The following is a 22312-nucleotide window of genomic DNA, read 5'->3' on the forward strand; positions in this document are numbered from 1 at the left end:
CCAGGTTGTGGTTTTCTTTCAAAAATTGCGTGGCTCTCGCTGAATCCCGGAGTGACGAACCACGCATCGGAATGCGTAATCCACATGGCGCACAGGTTGATGAGATGCAGTCTTTTGCCAACTGCTGTTCGAGGATCGCTGAATATCTAGTCGGTGTGTGGCGATATTTCTCTTATTCAATGAGGTTTAGACGTTGTTTCGAACCCGCCGGCAATTTGCATCGCTGTGGTCTTACAGTCTGATAACTAACCTTTTGACCGTCGCATTATATAGAACATAGGCAGAACGCATGGCCAATCGGTGCGTGTCTCGTGCGTGACACGTAAATGTGCTTTCGCGAGCGGATATCCTTACACTTCTGATTAATTTCGTAAAGGAACAGGATGTAATGACGAAGATTTATGCCATTTGGGCTTTTTTTTTCGGTTGATAGTATCGTACTATCGTGAGACGTTCTCCATTTCCTCGCAAACCGGAGATTGCGAATTTTTAATCCTGACGTAGCGAACGAATGGATGAATCAGCTCTATTGTTAGCAATTGGCGATTGTCTAAAATTAAAAGGAAAAAAAAAGAAGAAACTAAATTCCTCTTTCGAATTGAACAACAATGACGGCACAAGAATTATTTATAGAAAAATACGAGCTCGCAGTTATAATACGATTTAAAGCAGAGGAGACGGTGGCCCTTTGGCTGCGAAGTGTGGCCCAAATATGCCAATCGATTCTTTGAAAATAAGTGATAGAACAAAAAAAAATTATATTGAGCACAATCATTTCAAACACAGTGCCATAGCAGATTGGAATCGCAATCAAAAAGCCGTTATTCCAGCCTTAATTTCTTTTTGTGCTGAAATTCTAAAATAGAAATACTTTTTTTTTAAACGGTTGAATATTAATTAAGGTCGTACCTTGAGGCTATCTACATGCTAGTCACAGAAGAGGCACTACGAAAAGTCACGTGATTATCTTTTGTGTGTGTGCGTGTGCGTGTGTGGAAGAGGAAGTGAAAAGTAGGTTACATAACACGGATCAACCGTATGCGACAGTACACATAAGATGATATTGACGAGACACCGTAACAAGTGCACACCTTCTCAACAAACAAAACAAATAAAAGAATGCCCTTGTTTCAAATCCAAATACCAGCACAAGGATTTTTGTTTTTGTTTTTGTTTTTCTCTCAACACTTTCCATTCATTTTTTTATCTTTTATTTATTGATTCATTTTTAATCTTGTTGCTCAAGTTCTGTGATGAACCTCAAATCAGTGCCCTCCAAGTTGGCCTGCATCCACTTGTCGATTCGTTCGTTTAATTCGGGAGAGAAATGATTTTTCCAGTCGCCCGTTTTGCCTGGAAACGGAGCAAAGAAAAAAACAATTGAAACGCAATCGGTCTACACACGTGCCAAGAGACGCTTTACCTTTGCGGATGAAGTGTCCGGAGTTGTTCATTAATCCAATTTCTTTCCCAATTTCACAGTTGACCGTTTCGTTTTTAGCAAAATTGTCGAAACGCAAATGTTCGGTCAGTTTGGCCAGTTGATCTTCGGTCAACGGCTTGCCAAGGAACTTGGCAATCTTTTCGATTTCCCCTCGCAGGTTCTGCGCACGTTAGGACACACACAATAAAGAAAAATCTTCAAATAAAAACAAAATTCAAAGCGATTTCTTTACCCTTTTAAGGTCCTCGTAGAAGACGAAATGCAAATTGGGATGATGCCGTTTGTTCCAAGCGTCCAGCAAGTGAGGAAAGAACGGAGCACTGTAAACTATCCTTTCCGAAAATGGCAAATGCGCGCATGTGTGAACAACAGTCGATTAAACGTGTGCAACGTTTTGTTTTGAATTTTTTTGCTATTGGCAAACAAACCTCGATCCGTCATGAAGTAATCGGCGAAAGCCTCCAAGTTGCCAGTGTAGTGATGGAATTCCAATAGCCGATGGTAATGATAATATGAAACGATGACGTCTTTGGGATTGCGAGCCACGTAAACAACCTTTGATTTTTGGACACCCACAGCAAGATTTAGGGAAATGAAAATAAATAAAAGACGATAACGGTAGAATTATAATGGTGTGAAAGTAATAAAAACAAAAAACAAAAAGAGTTACACGCACCTTGCTGGTGTTGAGAACTGTCGGGTTTAACAGATACAGTGGCAAGTGACTTTTAATAACTCTGGGGCCAGCCATTTGGTCAATCTGGTCCAGATCGCGAAGACAGTCGCCCATCACTAAGCTGATGGCCTTTCTGATGAACGGACGAAGCCAGTCCATTAAATTCCAATAGCAAAGCAGCTCCATAATTTTGTCGACCAGTGGAGAATTGGCTTTTCTAGATACACGCAAAACATTGTTTTAAAATGCGAATTGCTAATAGAATTCAATTAGCAAATTAAAAAAGAATCCCTTACCTACAAATAGCCTCTTTCTCGAACTTTTCGGCCAACTTCATGGGCAGCATGTAGTTCATTCTTTTCACACAGAACAAAATTGAACGAGAGAAAATTAAAGGGTAACGTGGGTGTATTTTAAAATTGTTTTAACTTTCAAGAGGCAGGTGTTTTGGGCCAACTAAATAAGCAACATCACTCACTCTAGAAATGGTGAACGAATACTCAGCTGCTCCTTCTTGCCCTTCTCGAAATCACATTGATTCACGACCATCCACACTAATTCTTGCACCCAAGTCGTTCCTGTTTATAGAGACCGATCAACCGTTGGCGATTAAAAGATTTTTTTTTTTTTTTTTTTTTTAACTAAGAAGGAAGAAGACACTTTGCTAACGGTGTGGGGGCAATCTTACCGCACTTTGGGAAAGTGGACACATAGATATCGTCCGGCCTCGGTGCCAAATTGTAAATATCTTCCGCATTTTTGGCGTACTCGGGCGTGGTGACGTAGCGGTGCGGGACGGACCTCACGAGCCCATCGATGTAAGGTGGGAAATCCTTGCGAAATTGACCGCCCAACGTCTCGGGCATCAAGTCGAATTTTTCCTGGAGCTGGAGACGTTCTTTAGCACCCGACATCTTGGCCGGTCGATGAGGTACTGAAGTCCGAACGATGAAAACAATAGAGTTATATCTCTTTTTCTTCCTCCGGACAATCGCGAAGGCCGCCGCTAGCGTTTCTTGTACATCCATGTAGGCCAGACGCATAAAAAAAAAAGCCAAAAGAAAGAAAGAAAGAAAAAAAAAAACCTGCCCGACCAATCACCGCAAGCCAGGAAGCCCTCTCCTCAGATGGACGTTCCACTTACCGATTCACATCGTATGGGTTCTTGGGCTCTGGCAAACTAGGTCAGGTCAGGTGTTGAAAAAGATACAGAACTCCCTCTCCGTTCAACCCAACGTGAACGCTGCAAGCTAAAACATTCCCATCAGATGCTCTTTATATCTCTACATTCACCCTACGCGAAAGAACAAAAATTTATTTAATTTAGAAATTTCTGCAATTGTTGTTCATTAAATAAGCGAGTGGGTCATGGACCTCTTCTTAGGTCACGAAACCTCCTTCCTTTTTTGTACGGAAAAAAAAAACGTCTTCGGATTTCACAGGCACGTGGATTTTTTTTTTATCAAAGAGTTCCTCTATTGTCGAAGCTGGCCTTACCGAAGAAGGGCCCGGTTGACCACAACAATCGGCAAATGGGCATCGGTTGCACGATGGAAACGCGCCCTAGCTAACGTTCGATATTCTACTTTTTTATTGTTGTTGTTGTGCTGTTTTGTTTTCTCCCCGAGTGCAATAAGAAAAAGAATATACTAGCAGAAGGCTTTCTATATAGACGGCTATCTCTTTTTTGTTTTCTTTGTGTCCTAAAAGAGCTCGTTTTCCATTAAGTTGTTCGTCCAGCTTTTGGATGACCCACAAAGGATATACGTACCTATCGGGTTAAGATGGAATGTATGCATCCCGGTTTTTTCCTTGGCAAGCGAAAATATTTGGACGGATACCTTCGTGAAAGTTGTTGCTTTCTAACAGGCAACGGCTTCGTAAAACCCGGTGGTGGTAACCTCACGTATTCATACAATTGAAAATGGCAGCGAGGACTATATAGGGACTAATGCAAAAGAGACGCGGAACTGAACGCATAGCCAATTCAGGCAAAAATCCGTAATCAATACACGATTGAATAATATAACGAGCTCGGGTTCAACCTTTCATATAACGTGTGTTCTGGAATAATGAGCTATCGGGGCGAGACGATTGTCTTAGCAACCTATCTGTGTCCTTGCTCCTTGCTCCAAACTGCGTTTGGATGGCAATTTTTTTTACAAACACTCGTGAATAACGAACAAGGGAAAGTGTTCGTTTTATTTTCGGGACTTCGGAAAGCAATGTACCTGAATATGACAGCCAAGTCGATATTGAACTGTTAAAAATCGGTTAGAGGATTCCATTGATTCAGGAATCTCGTCCAATATGCAAAGAGGCTTTATTAGTTTAGATTGGTTCACTGCAAAAAGCTAGGGCGACGAGACGTGCTGCCATTTTGCTTTCCTTTGTTAGCAATAGGAAAAAAGGTTCTATACGATCGGTTATTTCACTGTCGACTCAAACTGGGAAAACGAGGTATCGTTGACACACTTTCCATTTCTTGTCATACGGGTCATCTTATTATGCGCACAGTTCAAAAAAAAAAAAAAAGAGACGGCGAACCCAGAAAAATTGAGGGCATTCGAAAACAAGATTTCATGAAGCCGGGTTAATTTTAGTCATATCTTCTTTAATATAGGTCGTTTCGTTTGTAAAGAAAAAAAAAATAAGAGGATTTTCATTGATGTTTCTCTTTTTTCGAGAACTGGTCCATCGGCATCACCTTCCCAGTCAAAACAATTCATGGAACAAATCTTGTTTTTATTCCTCTCGTATTCCAAACGTTATGCCGTATTTAGCGTTCACGTGCAAACACGTCGCAAAAAAAAAAATAAGAGTTATAAAACTTAATTGATATTAGCAGCCAATAAAATGTGTTAATTTTGTTCGATTCATTCGTTCAGTCCGTTTAGCTCAGCATGCAAGCCATCCGCATAGTTCTGCATTGTCATTCTTTTTTGTTGTTGTTAAAGGGGCATCACTAGCGTGCCAACTGGACAAGAACATGACTAAACACAAATTCCAGGCTAGAGTGATATATACAAGATGCGTTTGATAAAACAAAAACATGTGTTTCGCATTTTATTGTCAGATTTTCCTTATGATTTATTGCATCAAAGCAATTTTTTTTTCAAATCAATCTGATAGTTTGCTTCGTTTTTATGGAGTCTATTTTATGAGTATAACTTGTTGATATCATATTTGAAGTAGATACCAGCCTATGGGCCATTAGTGCAACTCATGTGTAACTCCTCATATTTTCCATGTCCCATTCACAAAACAATTTTAGCCACAACAAACGTTTTTTTTTTGTATTTTCTTTATGAATAAAGAGCCAGAGGGGTTTTTCCGTCACGCAACCTGGTAAGTGCATTCCCATCTGTTACATATATTTCGTTTGTTTCTGATAGCCCCCGCACACTCGGCAAAATTTCAATTGAATATTCTTCTATAAACAAAGAAAAAAAGGCTCCATCAGATTTGCTTTCGGAATATGAGGCATACATTATTATTCATTTGTTAGTATTTATTGAGAATGCAATGTACGTTCTACATCGAGCAAACGCACATCAAATCTAGAACATGTCTGGATTTGCATACAATTTCAGCCAATCGTGATTTCCTTTTTGTGCACACTCAATCTTCCTTTTATATTCTACTTGACTTCAGAGCTTTCCTGTATTTGAATTAAAATTTGCTATGAGGGGGGGGGGGGGGGGGATCCCCACTTTGTTCATGTGGGCGCTTGAAGAGCCAACCACTTGACATATCATTTTTTTTTTTTCAAAAAGAAATTCCCCTGAAAAGGATTATAAGGAAACAAAAAAGAAAAATGGAGCACATATACGGGACAATTTTAGCTGGCGTGACTGAAATTCGATTGGCCTCTTACCGCCAACAGTACTGTACATATGCGGGCAAAAAAAAAAATATAATCAGATATCGATTGAGTCTCTAGTGCGGTTCACCAGTACAACCGCCTTTCGGGCCGTTATAATCCACCAAAATAATAAAGAAAAAAAAAAGGCAATGCCTTCCGAAGGGGGCATTTGCCTCTCGCTGATTATTTTCAAAGAATTCTGTTTATTCATTCAACACAACGGTCGTTACATTAGTAGTCATAGCGAATCATGCAAAATGAAAAATACATCAATTGAGAAAGATATAGGCGTTCACATTTATAAATTGCAAAATGCCTCAGAGCATCGTATTTGCATTATGACTCTTAAAAATAAATTTAAAAAAAAAGGGACATTGACGTGGAATATGTACACTTGTTGAAAGTAGGGTGTGGTCATTTCATTCGATACCTGAAACGTCTTGTGTTTCAGATTCAATGTTTTCAAAATTCACGCCATCAAGTCGGACAGGTGCTGCTGATTTCGTTCGGCAACACACGCCTCCATTGGTTTGGCCAGCTGCCAGTGGCTTGTCGTGTTACAAACACGTCTGATGAGGTGTGCCACTTGGACGTGAGATGCGCAGCGTTTGCAACAATGTCGCACGAAAATCACGCGAGAACATGCAGTAAATGTAGAAGGTGAACGAGTAGTTGGTCACCTCCAAAATGTTGGCCACAGCGCGAAACACCTGCAAATCGCAATCAATCAATGAAAAACGAAATGGGGAATCGAATCGAAAACGGCATCTCGAACCTGGAAGTAGTATGACTGAAGAACAGCTTCATGAATCATAAGAGAGAGCACTAGCTGTGGCGTGATGCATACGGAAAATAGGATAGAAGTGGAACCGAGCAGGAACATTAATCGCTTCTCTTCCCAATAACGTCTTGAATCATCCGCTTGCTGGCCATTGGGAAGTCGGCTCTGCTGTTGCTGAGGCGGATTTCTGTAAATACAAGGGAACAGGTCAGCACGAAGGTGGTGATAAAAAAAAAAAAATAAAGAAAGATTTTTTAAAAAAAATTCTAATTCGTGCAGGCCATTGAAAAGTATCGATCGTATTGCTGTAAATATATCAGCAGCATTTGCCTGGCAATTTTAAAAGTTTTCCTAATAGCAACGGCAGTCATTTTCCAGGAAATAAAATTGAACTGATGGCTGCCCGATCGGCTATACTCGCATTACATCAAAATGCAAATTTTTTTTAAAAGCAAAATTTTGTTTAGAATAAAAAAAAAAATGAGATCTTAAAGTCTAGAAGTTTTTTCAAATGCATCGTTTCTCTTCACTCTATCGCAAACGTATATACAACCAAAAAGAGTTTTCTCGGCCACATCTGGCGAATCCGGTTTCGTTTCCAAACTCCGTCACGTTTGAAATGTTTGAAGATTGACTTACAAGAATCAACGTTAATTTCTAACTTTCTCGTATACGGGGTGGCCCTTGTAATTTTAGCCAACAAAAGATAGAACCGGAATGAAGCCATATTATACGTACGTACATCCACACTATCATTATTCATGCGCCAGAGTTTGATTGATAACACGAAAAAAAATAACATATTGGGATGAATATAACGATTTTTTTTTTGTGTCGTTCAAATTAACTTATTCTAGAACGGTTGTCGGGCGACAAATCAAGGAGATTGGATCTGTGCTTGCATTTGGCAGCAAGGAACTGCTTGATGGAGGACTAAAAGAAAAGTTAGATCTTTGCTTTCGCAATGAAGTCGGGTTGTTTTTCTTTTCTTTTTCGTCCCCTTTTCAGATGGGTACACCATCTATGCCAAAGGATGTCCGTAATATTATTTGCATGTTGATATAACGACATGTACATCGGATTGGCCATCGCCAGAACTGCGCACAAACTTGAGCTCTTTGCACGGCGTATTTGAATGATACAACTTTGACTGGGACTTTTGGCATCACAAAAAGGAAAAACTGAACATTTTCTACTTAAATCCTGTCGTATTTTCATGGAACTAGTTTCATTTTTTTAATATAAAAAAAAATAGAAATAGAGTTCAACAAACTATTTCGTCCACGTGACAAGAAACAACAAGGGACTCTCTTTCGTGCGTCCGCTCAAAAATCGGGACTCGCAACCACGCAACGCAAAATTGATTACATTAAAATATATATGTGTGCGAAGATCCAATTCTGATCGAGTTAATTATCTAAAACGATTTGTTTTGTCATTTGTCACGTTGTTATGTCATCGCATATCAGTTCCCGACGCAAACTGGCCAGCAATTGAGAACAGCAGCCCGAAAGAAGACGCGCTCGTACCCATCGTGCGGTTACAGTCACGAACCAATTAGCATATGCAAATGTTCTTCCGTCAAACTTTCACCAACATTTTCTCGTGGGTGTGCGTCTTATTTAACGATCATTCTTTGAACTGACGCGACTCGTACGCCGCGGGCATATCGCAGAGTGGGGCGACTTTCTCCAGCCCGTTAAACTTGGATGGATGGCACACAACTCGTTACGCGTTAACACGCATGTTTCTCTAACTCATTTGTTTTCTTCTCTTTCCATCCTCTTCTACAGTCACCATTAAAAAGCTCTCCCCCTCCATCATTGAAATTGTTTAATTACACAACTAAACTGATCTTGTAATTAGCGACTTAAACAAAAAACCCAAAAATGAATGAAACTTACTCGCTGCAAATTCGATCTGAGCCGTTGTTGGAAACGAAACTAACGGCTCCATCCCTGTTGACGGATGTGACCATGGTCGGTGATGAACCGCTCTGATGATGACTGCCATTAGCGCTTTGCACGGACGATGGAGGCGGAAGAAGTTGCGAAGCCGTAGGCGCTTTTGTTAACATACTCCGCCGCCTGGCGCACGTTCGCCTGTACACGACGATGATACAGCAATTGAGATGGACGATGATAAGTGTAGGCGCCATCTGGATTATTAAATTCCAACGGAAGAATAAAAAATAAAATGGAAGTCAACCCTTCCCCCGCCCCCTTTTTTTTTTACAGTGGACATAGAGAATGCAATTACATGGTCATTTTTGGGACATGAAAAATCGAATCCATTCACAAGCGAATATATAAATTCAGTTACGCGACAATCATTTGCCATCTTTTTTTATTATTATTTCAAGAATTGTTTGTTATTATTATTTATTTATTTATTATTTATATTTTTTTAAAACGTGCATCATTTATTGCGCAGCTGGAGATCGGTACTAATAGTTTGCCCACTGGCGACAGACAAATCATCCTTCTTTTGTTATCGTATTACCCTGGAACGCTCACCCCCCCCCCCCCGTCCCTCCCCTATATATGTTACGCTTTTCATTGTTGCTCCTCCATTTACTATAGAAGCCTGATTAATTTCCCCATCGTTTACTGCGTGGCCTGTCAACGCAGACGTGACGTTCGTTCGTGACGTAAACGCTTGCACGCAGAGGCCACTCAACATAATAAAAAAAAAAGCCTCTCCTCCAAAAACAATAACAAGGATAAAAAAAAAACAATTCAAAAACCACAGCGAAAAGATCTTAGTATACTTTGAAAATGACTTCAAGTGTCCAGAGGTAAGCGGCCCACAAGGTGGAATGAGCAAACGATGGGTTCTCTCGTTTCCTATAGACGGGCAGCCCGTCAGGTACCGTGGAGCATGTGATGACGTGAGCGCGGAACAAGTATGGTAGGTAAAGCGAAACGGCTAACAAGGCCAAACCGACGGCCACCAGCGGTGTCTTCTTGGCGGCGAAGGCTCGCGTTCGTCCCAACCGGCAAACGGCCAGGTACCGTTCCACCGTCAGAGCCACTAGCATTAAAACACCGATACCTGTACAAATAAAAAATATATATATATAAAATTAGAAATTTGATGAGCAATATAAATAATGATGCATGTCTGAGAAAACTTGAATGTTTAGATTGTTTTTTTTTTTAAGGGATCGCCTACGGTGAGATCGATCGGGGTTAGGAGAAATTTGTAGATTGTAACTTGTTTTCTTGTTAATTATTCTGGTGAAATGAAGAATGAAATAGTTTCCTTTTTTTTGCTGACTCATGACGTTTATTGTTAGTTTGTTCTCGTTTTTTTCCCTCTTTGTTATAGCGGAAATTCATCCGGCTTGGAACGCATTATTTTGGCTAAGGTGACACACGCAGGCGGTTCACGAACGCGAAGACCATTTGTATGTATGCAGCAAATCGGCTTCTCGATGCTCTGCATAGCAGCCATTGCTTGCTGCAATAACACAATGCCATGAAGTATATGTCTTCTCCTGTTTGGCCGATTGTCTTTCGCACTGATTTAGCTCCGCGGCATCGATTGAAGAGCGGAATGACGAAGAGAGTTTTAATACGCAGCACTACGGGCCAAAGAACTAGATTACATCATACGGTATGTGTTTTGGTCAGGAAGCGACCTGTTCAACTAGGTTTGTATTCCACGATGCACGAAACCTGTTGGCGACTAATATCAAAAATGAAAACTAGTATATCTTACCCTTCTAGCATGTTTTGAACCATTTGCAACTCAACTAGTCGTTCAAACGTACTTCGTATATACAGTATATAAGGAAAGAGGCTTCATTTACTTCGAATGAAATTTCCCAGTTGCCTCGAGCCATTTGCTACATTGTGTTTTGTGGGTCACTGACATGCCAACAGGAATTCCAGACGTTTTCATCAACTTGTTGTTGTTCCATGACGTTCATCTGTCTAGTACAATGGACTTCTCTTTTTTTTTCTCTCTCAAACAGTCCGACGAAACATTATCTAGAAAGGCGGAGGAAGTTCGGTGTGTGTTTGATTCCTCTATAATTTCACGGTGAAATTAGAAAACGGAAACAGTTCTTATAAAACATATAAATGAAAGTCTACCTGGTGACCCCACTTGAACGTCAACTAAGATAATGATATTAAATCGCTATCACAACTTGCGCAAATGCTCCTTGTTTTCCTGAATCCTACACACACACACACATACTGTACATACACAAGTTACGAAAGCCATGCGTTATGAACAGCGGGAGAATAGCCAAGTGTCACGTAACTAGCATGTTTTTTTTTTATAGTCGATAGTTTGTAGATGAAGTCTCGTATGGCATATCGCCAATTGCGCGTTTTGACCTTTCGCTTTATCGCATAAGTTCTTCGGTTAACTTTCCAGTTTGCTAACGAGTTCGGCGAAACGAAGGGCGATGAGCGATGAACGATCTGTCTTATCACTCTCAGCGACAGACTTTTTTGTTTGCAATGACTCATCCTGGTTTTACCCCAATCGTCTACAATTTTCATATATTCCTGTTAAATTACGATCTTTATCTCATCGTCGCCTGATTTTGTAATTAACTATTTTTTTTTAAATCGTTTTTTAGTGCCTGTCCACCAGCTCGCTGTTTAATTATAGGTCTGGCGCAATAATGAGACGTTTCTCAGTTAGGACCAACGGCCAATTAGACCCATGGTTGTATATGTATACCTCCATAAAAGAAAAGCATTCAGACGACATTACATATAGATGACAGGGCTATATAGAAATCATGAAGGAAGGGCTATATATACGAGATCTAATAACAAAATTGACAATAAATTGTTCTACTGCCATCGAGCTACATACACGAGCGTGTTTTTTCTTTGTTCTTTATGCTGACGGCTAAACGTGTCCTACCCTACTTCTTTTTTTATGTTTTTAGTTACTTCACGCCAATTGTTCCGAGTAGCCTAGTATGTCTTGTCTCGCCAACAGACACGTATAGATAAACACAAAATTTGAATACGTATGGGACGTTCGTTTCTGAACAGCCGTGTACTAAAGTCTATTGCGTGATGAATGCTGATTATAGAAATCCTCGTCTATCGCAGTAAGTGAAATTGTACAAAGCTACCGTGACGAGAAGTGTGGGATGCTGTTTTACATACGGAACGTCATTTGACCCACTTTTATGCAAAACAATTCGAAAGAATAAACTGAATAGAAAAAGTGTGTGAGCTTTCAATTTTTTGGCTGGGGCTTCAACGAAATCGAACCTGTTGTATAGTCTAATGCAAACGTTTATTCCAAATGATAGGATCTCTTTGATTGCAGTGTTGCAGTGTTTTCTTTCAACATTTTGCTTGGATCTATTTGTTAGAGATGCATTTGGAATGTCTCTCTCGCGATGCATTCGTACGTGTTTCATATACTATACAATATAACGTCTAGATTCGATTTACATAAGTCTATATTTCCCACATCAGGTTATAATCCCTTGGCCAAATGATTTCCATGCCTTACAAAAAAATATAAAGCTTCCTTTTGTGCCACACAAAAGCAAGAAACGATTTACATATTAATGTTCCGTCTGCCCCAAATTGTGTCGACAAACAAAACTCGGCCCAGTACACTCTTCCGTGCTAAATCAAACGAGTAAAAGATCGTCGAGTTTGCACGACGTCGCATTTTCTTTTCAACATTTCGGATATATAGACAAGTCCTCAAACTTTCACCGTACGTCCTCTCTCGCTGCAGAAAGTTTAGAAAAGAAAAGAAATAGAGGCATCACGTATAAAAGTCTTGTTGACTTGCAATAAGAACTGTGGTAAACTCCATTTTTTTTTCTAAGGATAGTGATACCACGAACTTTTAGAGGGTGAATGCGTGACGTTATCGACGAACTTTCTCAGCTATTAGGCTGCGACGAAGGGTATGCGTATGGTATACAGTTCGTTACGTCTACATTGTCTTCCTTTTGGTTGAATCCGATTGAAGGACGCCTATCGACAGCTCGACGTCCAAACTCTTTTTCGTAAGTTTCGAACGGGTACACTTGTGGTACGTGTACACCCAACGACCCAATGCCCGATCGTACAATTTTCACGGCAACTTTTGCAATGTTTTCTTGTTCAATTTTTTTCGTTTGGCATTGTCACGAAGCGACATGATAACCTAGAGCAGATGGTTCGATTGTATTACGACAACAAGAAAAGTAGATTCCGCGGAAACCTGTTTTATTTTTGACGCTTTTAATGGACACGAGAGAACGTGAATTGTTTGTGATGGGACATTCACGATTTTATTTATTGAAATAAACTTTAAAAAAAATTAATGTGTTTTACCCAGACAAGCGTTGCCCAGAAAAAGCTCGAGATGGGTGTGAAAGAAAGCTTGGGCGAAACTCTTCCACGGTCCGACCTCGTTGTGAAATAGAATCCGACTGGAAAAGGGCAATGCAAAGACAATTGCCAGAAGAGCAGCACCAGCGTATCCTGTAGGAAGAAAAAAATAAACAAGTTTTTAATATGAAATGTGTTGCCTTTTCACATTTTGGGGCTCTTCGTGCAATACCTAAATGCTCAGCGATAAAATGGCACAAAGCCAAATCAGTTTGGCACACGCAACACATCATTTGCGTGCCGAGCTTGTTGCATTCAACATCCAAAAATCGCGTGAAATACTCACGAAGCCTCACGATCTTTTTAATCGACGATGGCGTGTACAAAAAATTTGCTTTTACACTCAGACGCCCGATTTAAAAAAAAGCACACCCCTATGAACAAACAGGTCTGAGTTGTATTTGTAAAACGAGATTTGCATAATCTGGAATGTATTGCATAATGTGGAAGGATCAATCGGTATACAGCAGGTTGTAACTGAGGTCTTCTTGGGGTCCCCTTTTTTTATGTATAGGAAAGGGGCACGAAATTTCGAAGTGAATGATGAAGGGCCCATAAGGTACAGATAGGCCATATAGATGTCTTTATTGACACATAGATAGAATCAAGGCACATGTAAAATGTTCAGCTGTTCCACTACCCAGACGGGGACTTCTGCTGACGTCAGTCATAATTCGTCAGATGCTACGACATCGTTCCAAAATTGAGGCACATCGAAGCAGCGTGTGTACACGCACGTGTGGATCGTTTCGCACGAACGAGTCTGTATCCCGAGGTCCTCCACCTCGAGAGCACGGACCCAAAAAGATGTCCAGTTTTCTTTTGATCTTTTCCTGACGTTTTCTCATTTTATTGCCACGTGAACAGCAAAAAAAGAAAAAAGAAGGGGGAAAGTATAAAGTAATTGACACACACGCTATTGTCGGCCTTTTTTTGTTTGTTTGTTGTTGCAGTTGTACGTGATCGATAATCAAAACAAATGCAGCCAATCTGAGTGTAGTAGAGTGTCACTATTTGCAGAGCACACTTCAACGATTTCACATTTTTCGAACGATTCTCACAGCCAGGAATCGTTAAGTCTTGTTTAAAAAAAAAAAAAGATTTCAGAAAAAAAAAATCGAACATAATCTACCTTTTAAAGACCAATGTTCAAACTTGTCATCTATCTATGCAGTGATGAATTGCAATTCTTCTTTTTTTTTTAAAAGAGAAAAGAAAACGAGGCACACACAGAGTTTTTTTTCCTCGAGAATAAATGATTATGGTGCGAAATAATAATAATAAAAAAGGGGAAGGTTGAAAGATTCTATATAATATATCCAGCTGTGAAAAGACGATGGGTCATCATTTTTTGTTTTGAAAAGATTGATCTAGTGTTAAAAAAAAATAAAGAAAAGAGGCAACGAAAAGGGAGGATGATGTCACATGGGCACAAGTTCAAATCCAGTCTGAAACTTTAGTGATTGATAGACGTCCGGGTATATAAAATATATAGGGTGCTTCTCTTGTCTAATGCATACCCTCTATAATATGCAGCAGGGGTTATAGAGGACTGCGTTAGCATGTTATTGGTATAGGGATTAAATTTAATCGAAAGATATGCACACCCTATTGACTGAGCTTCGAAATGGAAGCTTATGCATTTGATTACGTGGGAATACGTAATCACCGAAAAAACGAGTTTTGATGAACTCCATTGCGTGTGAATGCGCGAAAAGGAGTGCACAAACTTTCTCCAATTATTCACGGATCCTTTTTTTTTTTCTTAAATTACCAATGAATTTCATGATGTATTTACAGCTTTTCTTTTTCAAATGATCTTTATCCAAAGTAGTGGGTTCTCTCCTTTTTCTTTTCACTATGTAACGCACTATCGTTGCGAAAAGCAGGCCATCCTTAAGGCTTCGGCATCGATTAGGCTCGTTCACCCTCCATTGTATAATTCAATATAATACAGGATTATTTCTTAATCAACTGGTTAGATGTAAAGGGAGAGAACCACTTGACATTGCACAGTGATCGTCAGTTTCTGACAACACGGCCAAAGGCCATTGATTGTCAGTTCATTTAAGAAGAGGGGGAGGCCAAACGGACTCGTCTTGATGCCAGCCTTCGTTTACATCTCATATCGCCGTTGCCATGGGCATATTGTGTCCACTGGTTAATGAGCGTTACATCATCAGGGTTGCGGTAAACGTAAAGCGAGACCTCAATTTGCCAACACAACTGAATATTACGCTACGTTTATATTACTTTGGCCGTTTATGGTTCTATTTATTAAACGAATGTAGGCTAGCCTAAATACATAAAGCCAATGAACATTTAGATGACGCAATGCCTTTCCATCAACAACAGGCTACAGCTGTGTAGAATGAATAATAGCTAATTGCCTTTTTTTTTTTTTTTTTGTCTTTCTGCTTGTGTGTCGGCGTGTAACACAATTGAGAAAATGGCGGCTGCGTCCCAGTTTTTTTTTATTTTATCCAACGTGATGACCCATCAGCATATTGAAGAACAGCAAACGCTGTAACGTGAGAGGCACTTGAATATACGTGACTGAAAACAGGTTTAGAAAATGTCTGGGTTTTTATTCGCTTCGGCTTTAAGTTTGTACGAACTGATGTGACTAGCCGAGTAATCACTTGGCTATTATGCAACAGCGACGTACTCAAATGAATGGCGTATTACCTTCTGCCTGACAGAAATGTCCAAAAAAAAAATTCATGTTTAAGTTTCGGATGAACGGTTGACATTTGAAAATCCAATTATTGCACATATGTATACACTCGAAAAATGCAATATAACTTGCATAAAAACACATACGAAAGAGTTCGTACAGGATGATAAGTATTTCATCCCTCCAGCAAATCAAGATAACGATCCATCGTTTACAGAGACCCAGCTGCTATACACACAATGTCCAAGTTATATCATTAAAAACAATCAATGTGTGCCCCCGCTACGAAAAACTTTTCTTCGTCGTTTCGAGAAGTTTAGGAAACATTTCCAGATTTCTTGAAACATAGAAGAAACACTTTTGTTTCGATTTTTTATGCACAATTTGCATTAGCGGAAAAGGGTTGCGCAGGATGATATTCTTCGATATCATTGACTGTAAAATGAGGGAAAGCCAAGGGCACAGGTTGCCCTTGTATCAACCACCACACCGAACCTAATCTTAGATACACTCCATATTTATAGCCTTCACACACACACAGACGTGCTATAGATGTAGGCCACATCATTGCTTTTCATTAAGTGTTGTTTTTGCAATCGAAAATCTGCTTTACGATCGAACTATATCGTCCTTTTTCTTACACCACCTTATATTCGTATAGATGTCTTCGCGTGTAAAATGGATGTTTCCCGTTTCTTGTTGGATGTCTTTGTGCCTTTTGTTTCATGTCTGGGATTCTTTGTGTGTGTGTGTGTGTGTGTGTGGAAGGTGGGGAACAACGTCTGGAAACATCGTTTTCTCTTCGCCTTTTTTAACAGCCCTGCTTGTTAGTGAAAGTGTCACGTAGCTGTTGTCGTCTGGTTTGCCCGGCATCAGAAAATGGAAATTATTTCAGCTCCGATTTCAAACATAATTAACCTTTCCATATATGTAGGGGTGGTAATCCGATTCGGGAGCCTTAGAGCAGAACGTCCCTCCCTTTAAATGTTATATCCTTTTTTATATAGGTTTTTTTTAAAATAGATACAGTATATACGAAAGGGGGAAAGGCTCAGACATTTATACTACATATACCACACCACAATAAATCTATCTTTATATGTGTCACTTAACATGGCGCACAGCAAAGAGTCCTGAAGCATTTCCCCCTTTTCACCCCTCAAGGCTTGTTCTATAAAGTCTTAAATGATTGTATACCCTACGATTCTTCCTTCAAAGAAAACCATCATTTTCTTTCCCCCCTTCCATCGTATTTTTTTTCCTTTTTTTTTATCCTTTGACTTGCTATATATATACAGACTCGTTTTAGGTCCATCTTATAGACGATAGAGAATGTATTTATATAGGCTAGGGGGCGGTCTATTATATCGAACAAACCCACCACCGAAAGCCTCTTCCTGTTCATTTGGTCGTCACAGACATTGGCGTTTGGTGGATATATATGCAAGTCAAAGTGCTGTCTAAACTTCCGCTTCTAATTCCGTTTTCTTCCTTCCTGGAATAATCCAACAAAAAACACATAGAGTTGCTCTTTTTTTTTCTTCTTTTCACTCGCAGTGTATCTGATGTGCATCTCGTCGTGTACGAAGAGTAGCGATAGATAAATACACGGGCGCATCGATCGATTGCCGGTGTCTGTACTTGCATCACTTGATTCGTGGCGAAAAAACACGTCCCAATCACTCTCGAGCAGCTGTTGTTGCCATAAAGTTAACTGACTTAAGCTCACGTCGTTGGGTACATCCAATTCTGTTTTTTTTTTCTCCTCCCTCTCTCAGCTAAATCGTCTTGCGCTCACGCAATTTTTTTCCCGAACGAGAATGGTCTATATATATGTATATATATATATATATATATGTTTATGGATGGCAGCCAAATTCATTGTAGGAAAATGGCTAGTACGTGTATCCCGCACATCATCGTCTATAGGCCTATATAACACATCATCAGCTTTTCTTCTTTCTCTTCTTTTTTTTTTTTTTTTTTAGCCTTTGGGGAGACACAAAGTAAGGGTTGGTCACGTGACCCTCTGGTCGCTATAGCCAAAAAACCCTGTGGAAGAGGGCAAAGAACGAGAAATATACAGGACTTTTTCTTTTTCCCCCCTCTCCCTCTTCCGGAATATATCTAAGTCTATTATTACATTTACTGCGTGTTAGTATAGATCCACCCCCTATATAATACCAAAATAAAATAAAGTAAAACTTCCCCCACATTTATACGAAGGCCTGTGCAAATGTCATTTATTGTAGTAGAGGGTGGCAAACGTCTATAATACGAAGGCCGCGCTAATAAATGTGAAGAAAATAAGAGAAGCTGTTTGGAGAGACGTCAAATGCATTCGATACATTTTTTTTTTTTTTTTTTTCGTTAGTGTATACGTACATTTTTTTCCAGACGATCTGTCCAAACGTTGCCTCCAATAGAAGAGGGGGAATGCGATGTATCTCGTCATTGCAACGATGCCACTCCTTCGGGAGTCGTTTCGTTCTTCGCGTTGCTACGTTCGTCCAAGAATCAATGCGTCTTTGAATTAAAAAAAAAAAAGAAGACGTTTTTCTTTTCTTTTTTTATTATCGCAGTTAACTTTGTGCGGGATTTTTCTTTTTTTTTTCCCGACCGACATCTGCTACGTATTAACGTTTCAGAATAAAGAACTGTCACTTTCCTTTTGTTATATGCGTCAAGTCTTCCGCGTTTAACTTTGTATTATGTTTCTTCCTTCTGTTTGAGGACAAGACAGGATCGATGATGGCTTTTCTTTTTCTGGTTGAAAAAATTTCTTCAGAAATGTGGAGCTTGGAGGAAAGTAAGTAAACTTTTTTTTTTTTTGCTGCTCATATTTTTAGGATCCCGTGCGAAATAAATAAACACATGCGCTAATTCCGCGATTAGCTTCTTTCAATTTAGCTCTTAAGAAAAACATAGAATCAAATGAGTTCAGACTTGAACGCATTTTCACGGCTAGTATGGTACGATAGACGCATAAAATGAATGGTACAAGCGTCACGTCATCGGTGAAACACAACAAACATGAAGTAGCACTTTCGGCCAAAAACAGACACGCAATTAAGGCTAAGTGCTTTGCTTATACTGCATCTGTCATTAGCCCCCGGATTTCAAGAAAGCAAAGCCACCATATCAATTCTTTGTTTGCTTTTTTTTCTCTTGTTGTGTGAGCAAACTGCGTGATCCCCATTTCGTGCAAAACGTCTTGGCGAATAATATAAAAGAAGGATAAAAAGAAGAAATAGATTCCCGGTTACCTGATGGCGTACATTCAATGCTCATATCCAGTCTGTTTTAATCAAAGCGAGAAATGCGAGGAACAAAGGAGCTTTTGCGCAACACTGAAAAGTTCTGCGATACGAAACTAGTTAACGTATGGAAGCCGTAGAAAGATTTCTTAGAACATAATAAAGTCTGGTTTTAACGGGCGAAAGTGTCGCGTAATGATTCGCGACGCGACCCCGCGCTAAATCACACATTTATATTGCAACATGATGTCCATCGGTTGCTAAGCGAAAGGTAGTCGTGCGGCACAGAAGCAGACGTGTGTCATGTTGTTTCATTCATACATACGTTCCCAAATGTGTATATAATCACTACATCTTCATTTAAACGGTAAAGAAAATCCATTTGATTTAAACCTTTTTTTTTTAGGTTAAAAAAAATTAACAAAAAAAATAACAGGATTGATGAATGTGGAAAGCCGTTTGCACGTGTAAATGGCATCTCGAATTACGTACTGTGTATATATGTATATAAATAAATCGAAGGCCAACTTTAATCTTAAGAGGCACTCGCAGCGTGATAAGAAGAAAAAAAAAATCCACTTAGTCTGAAGTTCGCGAATATACTTTACGTCTTTCTTAGAGCCTGAATCAATATATCAGGGCGATAACTGTATTGCGAATAATCATTTTCTTTTGATGCGTTATAAAAAAAAAAAAATAATATTTGCCCCAGAGGCGCGATGGATGCGGTATAAAAGTGAGCGCAGCATGCTAGACGTTGAATAATAAAAAACGGAAATGGTTGGCTCAGCACGTCTGCAAGTTTTTTTTTTTTTTCATCCGTCCATTCCAAGAAGAAAAAATTGTATTTCATATAAACGCGATGGTCAAAATGACCGTCATGTATATGGGGGTCACCTCCGTATAATGGCTCTAATCACAGCGTGAATGCAGCCTATTAACTGCATGAAAAAGCCCAGCCATACTCAGACACGAGCCTAGCACAAAACCATGTCGCGTAGATTTTGTACTCAAAAATTCTGGATGACTCCAGCAATAAAAAAAAAGGATGATTGGATTCTATTCTGCTTGGAATATACGTATAGATCCAGTCAATAGGAATCGTCCCACCTGCCTATATATGTATGCACAATCTGAGGCTTGGACACCAATAGAAAGAAACGATACCAAAGCAGATAAGATGTGTTTAACATTCACCTCTCATGTAGACGTAAGCTGGTCCTCTCATCGATGGCCGAGTCAAGACGATCAAATTGAGAACGTTTCCCAAGATGCCCAAGATGCAGATGGCGGGCAGCGCGATACCGTACGAGTAGTATTTCAACCTCTGCATGTCCTCCTGTTGTTTGGCCGTATTGATGCTGTGCTGATGATTGCGCAGGATGCCCACCGGTGTCGGAACAGAACTAACCAAACCCGTTAGCACGGTGGAAGGCCAATCACTAACGCCGCTGCTATCGGTCACAAGGAAATGATCGGTCTGATTCAGTTGTTGCCTCGTTAACAAAGCCGAATCGTCTTCGCCAAAGAGCGGCATCTGGTTGAGTCGGGTCAAGGCGGCGCCCATGAAATAATTGCTAATCTCCGGGGGACATTTAATCACAATCTCGGATAGCGATAAGTTGAAAATCTCCTCAGCAGATTGGTCCATAATGATCATCTTCGGATATGGTGGTATAAAGGAGTTAGGGTATCACGTCTTGATGCAGTTTCAACGATAAGGCAAATATATGCTAATTTTGGAATTTAAAAACAAATGAAGATGTTGGTTAGTTAATATACATATATTTTTTTCGATCCCGATTTTCACTCGCACTACATCGTGGAACTGGGAATGAAAATGCCTGTTATACCTCCTTATATAGTCTGGCGATGGATCCGCATGCGCAGATGATGATCGCATTTGCTTGACTTTGCACCTGCGTACGTAATCTTTAACTTTGAAATAAAAAATTCGAATTTGTTTTTCGAGAGATGTTCTTATCTAGAAAATGGGCCGGCTAAAAGTTACGTGATTGTATCCCTCCCAGAGTTTGCCTAGAGATATCCTTGTCACGTCAGCGACATGACCTCATTGTATGGTATCTATACTATTTTCGATACCGTTGTCGGTTTATCGTCTCTAAACACGACGAAGAGGGCCCGTTTTTTTCGCCTTTTTCCAAAAAAAAAAAACCATTTTCTTCACTGTATATATACGGACACTTCCGTTAGCACTAAATCAACGCCCCCATACATGACCTACTTTACTAATACACAGACGTGCAAATTAAAAAAAAACAAACAATGTACTTCAACAATCGATAACCAGACGCGTTTGATTCGCATTTCAACATTTATCCTCACCATTTTTCAGTTTGCCAATCGAAAAAAAAATGTACGTGTTGACGTGTTTTAGTTTCCCTTTGCTGAGTTTATGTATATACTAGACTAATGGCCGTGCGTGTTATTCGTTCCTGTTGCGCATACGGCACTCAATTCATTAGCGCCAAAACTTTGTGTCGACGTTAGCAAAAAACTTTCCATCAGGCAAAGACTGAAAAAATTTGTTTGGCGATTGCGCGATTTCTTTTTTCACGCGTGGGTGTGAAGCGGCAATCAATTACAATCTAATCAGGTCATATTGTTGCAAAGACTGTAAATCTAATGAAACTGTAACGTTTAAGAAGGTGATTTATGAGGGCCGGAAGCAAGAAGTTCTTTTTATCTATAAATATATGATCGGAAAAATAAGAGCAAAAGGACAATCCAACACCTCGTATAATAAACTATCAACGTATATGTATATAAATATATGTATATAAAGTTTGTTTTTGCCATTATTTTGCTCACGCAAACTGCCGTGCAACTTTCCCTGTTTAAGAAGAAATAAAACATAGCGGTTGTTGATCTTCTCTTCAACGTGATTTATATATACGAGCAGCCGTATAACCTATGTAGTGATGGTCCAATTAGTAGTGCTGAAAGTTTCTCGGTCGGCAACTTTCAGTCTACATTAAAATGAGCTTGCGCACACAACAAGTGCGATACTGCATGGAAAATTGTTGTTGCCAAAACTTCCCTATGGGGAAATGATAGGGCGTCACGAAATATATGCGAGCTTGCTGGCCAATATCTTCGAGGTTCTCTGTGACACGGAAAAAGTAAATTCAATCAGGAAGGAAACCGGATAATATTTTTTTTCATTTAAAAAGAAAAGAGGCTGTCACAACAATAATTTGTTCAAATTATAATTTTT

The 22312-nt window shown here is 39.7% G+C and overlaps 2 protein-coding genes across 2 annotated transcripts; both read right to left on the reverse strand.

Annotated features, from left to right (window-relative positions):
* Nucleotides 1-1225: 1225 nt before the first annotated feature.
* On the reverse strand, nt 1226-3168 carry LOC130700298 (sulfotransferase 1A3-like). The gene is made up of 8 exons (XM_057522343.2): nt 2809-3168; nt 2599-2698; nt 2417-2476; nt 2121-2337; nt 1873-1999; nt 1677-1771; nt 1424-1604; nt 1226-1353 (listed from the first exon to the last, which is right to left on the reverse strand). Exons 1-8 carry the CDS (start codon nt 3161-3163, stop codon nt 1229-1231), a joined length of 1260 nt encoding a protein of 419 aa, XP_057378326.2. The 5' UTR covers nt 3164-3168; the 3' UTR covers nt 1226-1228.
* Nucleotides 3169-6224: 3056 nt separating this feature from the next.
* LOC130700297 (probable G-protein coupled receptor B0563.6) lies at nt 6225-20844 on the reverse strand. The gene is made up of 6 exons (XM_057522342.2): nt 20272-20844; nt 13084-13233; nt 9537-9820; nt 8671-8924; nt 6761-6953; nt 6225-6695 (listed from the first exon to the last, which is right to left on the reverse strand). Exons 1-6 carry the CDS (start codon nt 20732-20734, stop codon nt 6543-6545), a joined length of 1497 nt encoding a protein of 498 aa, XP_057378325.1. The 5' UTR covers nt 20735-20844; the 3' UTR covers nt 6225-6542.
* Nucleotides 20845-22312: the final 1468 nt, after the last annotated feature.

The sequence above is a fragment of the Daphnia carinata genome, chromosome 8 (genome assembly GCF_022539665.2).
Source record: "Daphnia carinata strain CSIRO-1 chromosome 8, CSIRO_AGI_Dcar_HiC_V3, whole genome shotgun sequence".
Taxonomy (NCBI): Eukaryota; Metazoa; Arthropoda; class Branchiopoda; order Diplostraca; family Daphniidae; genus Daphnia; species Daphnia carinata.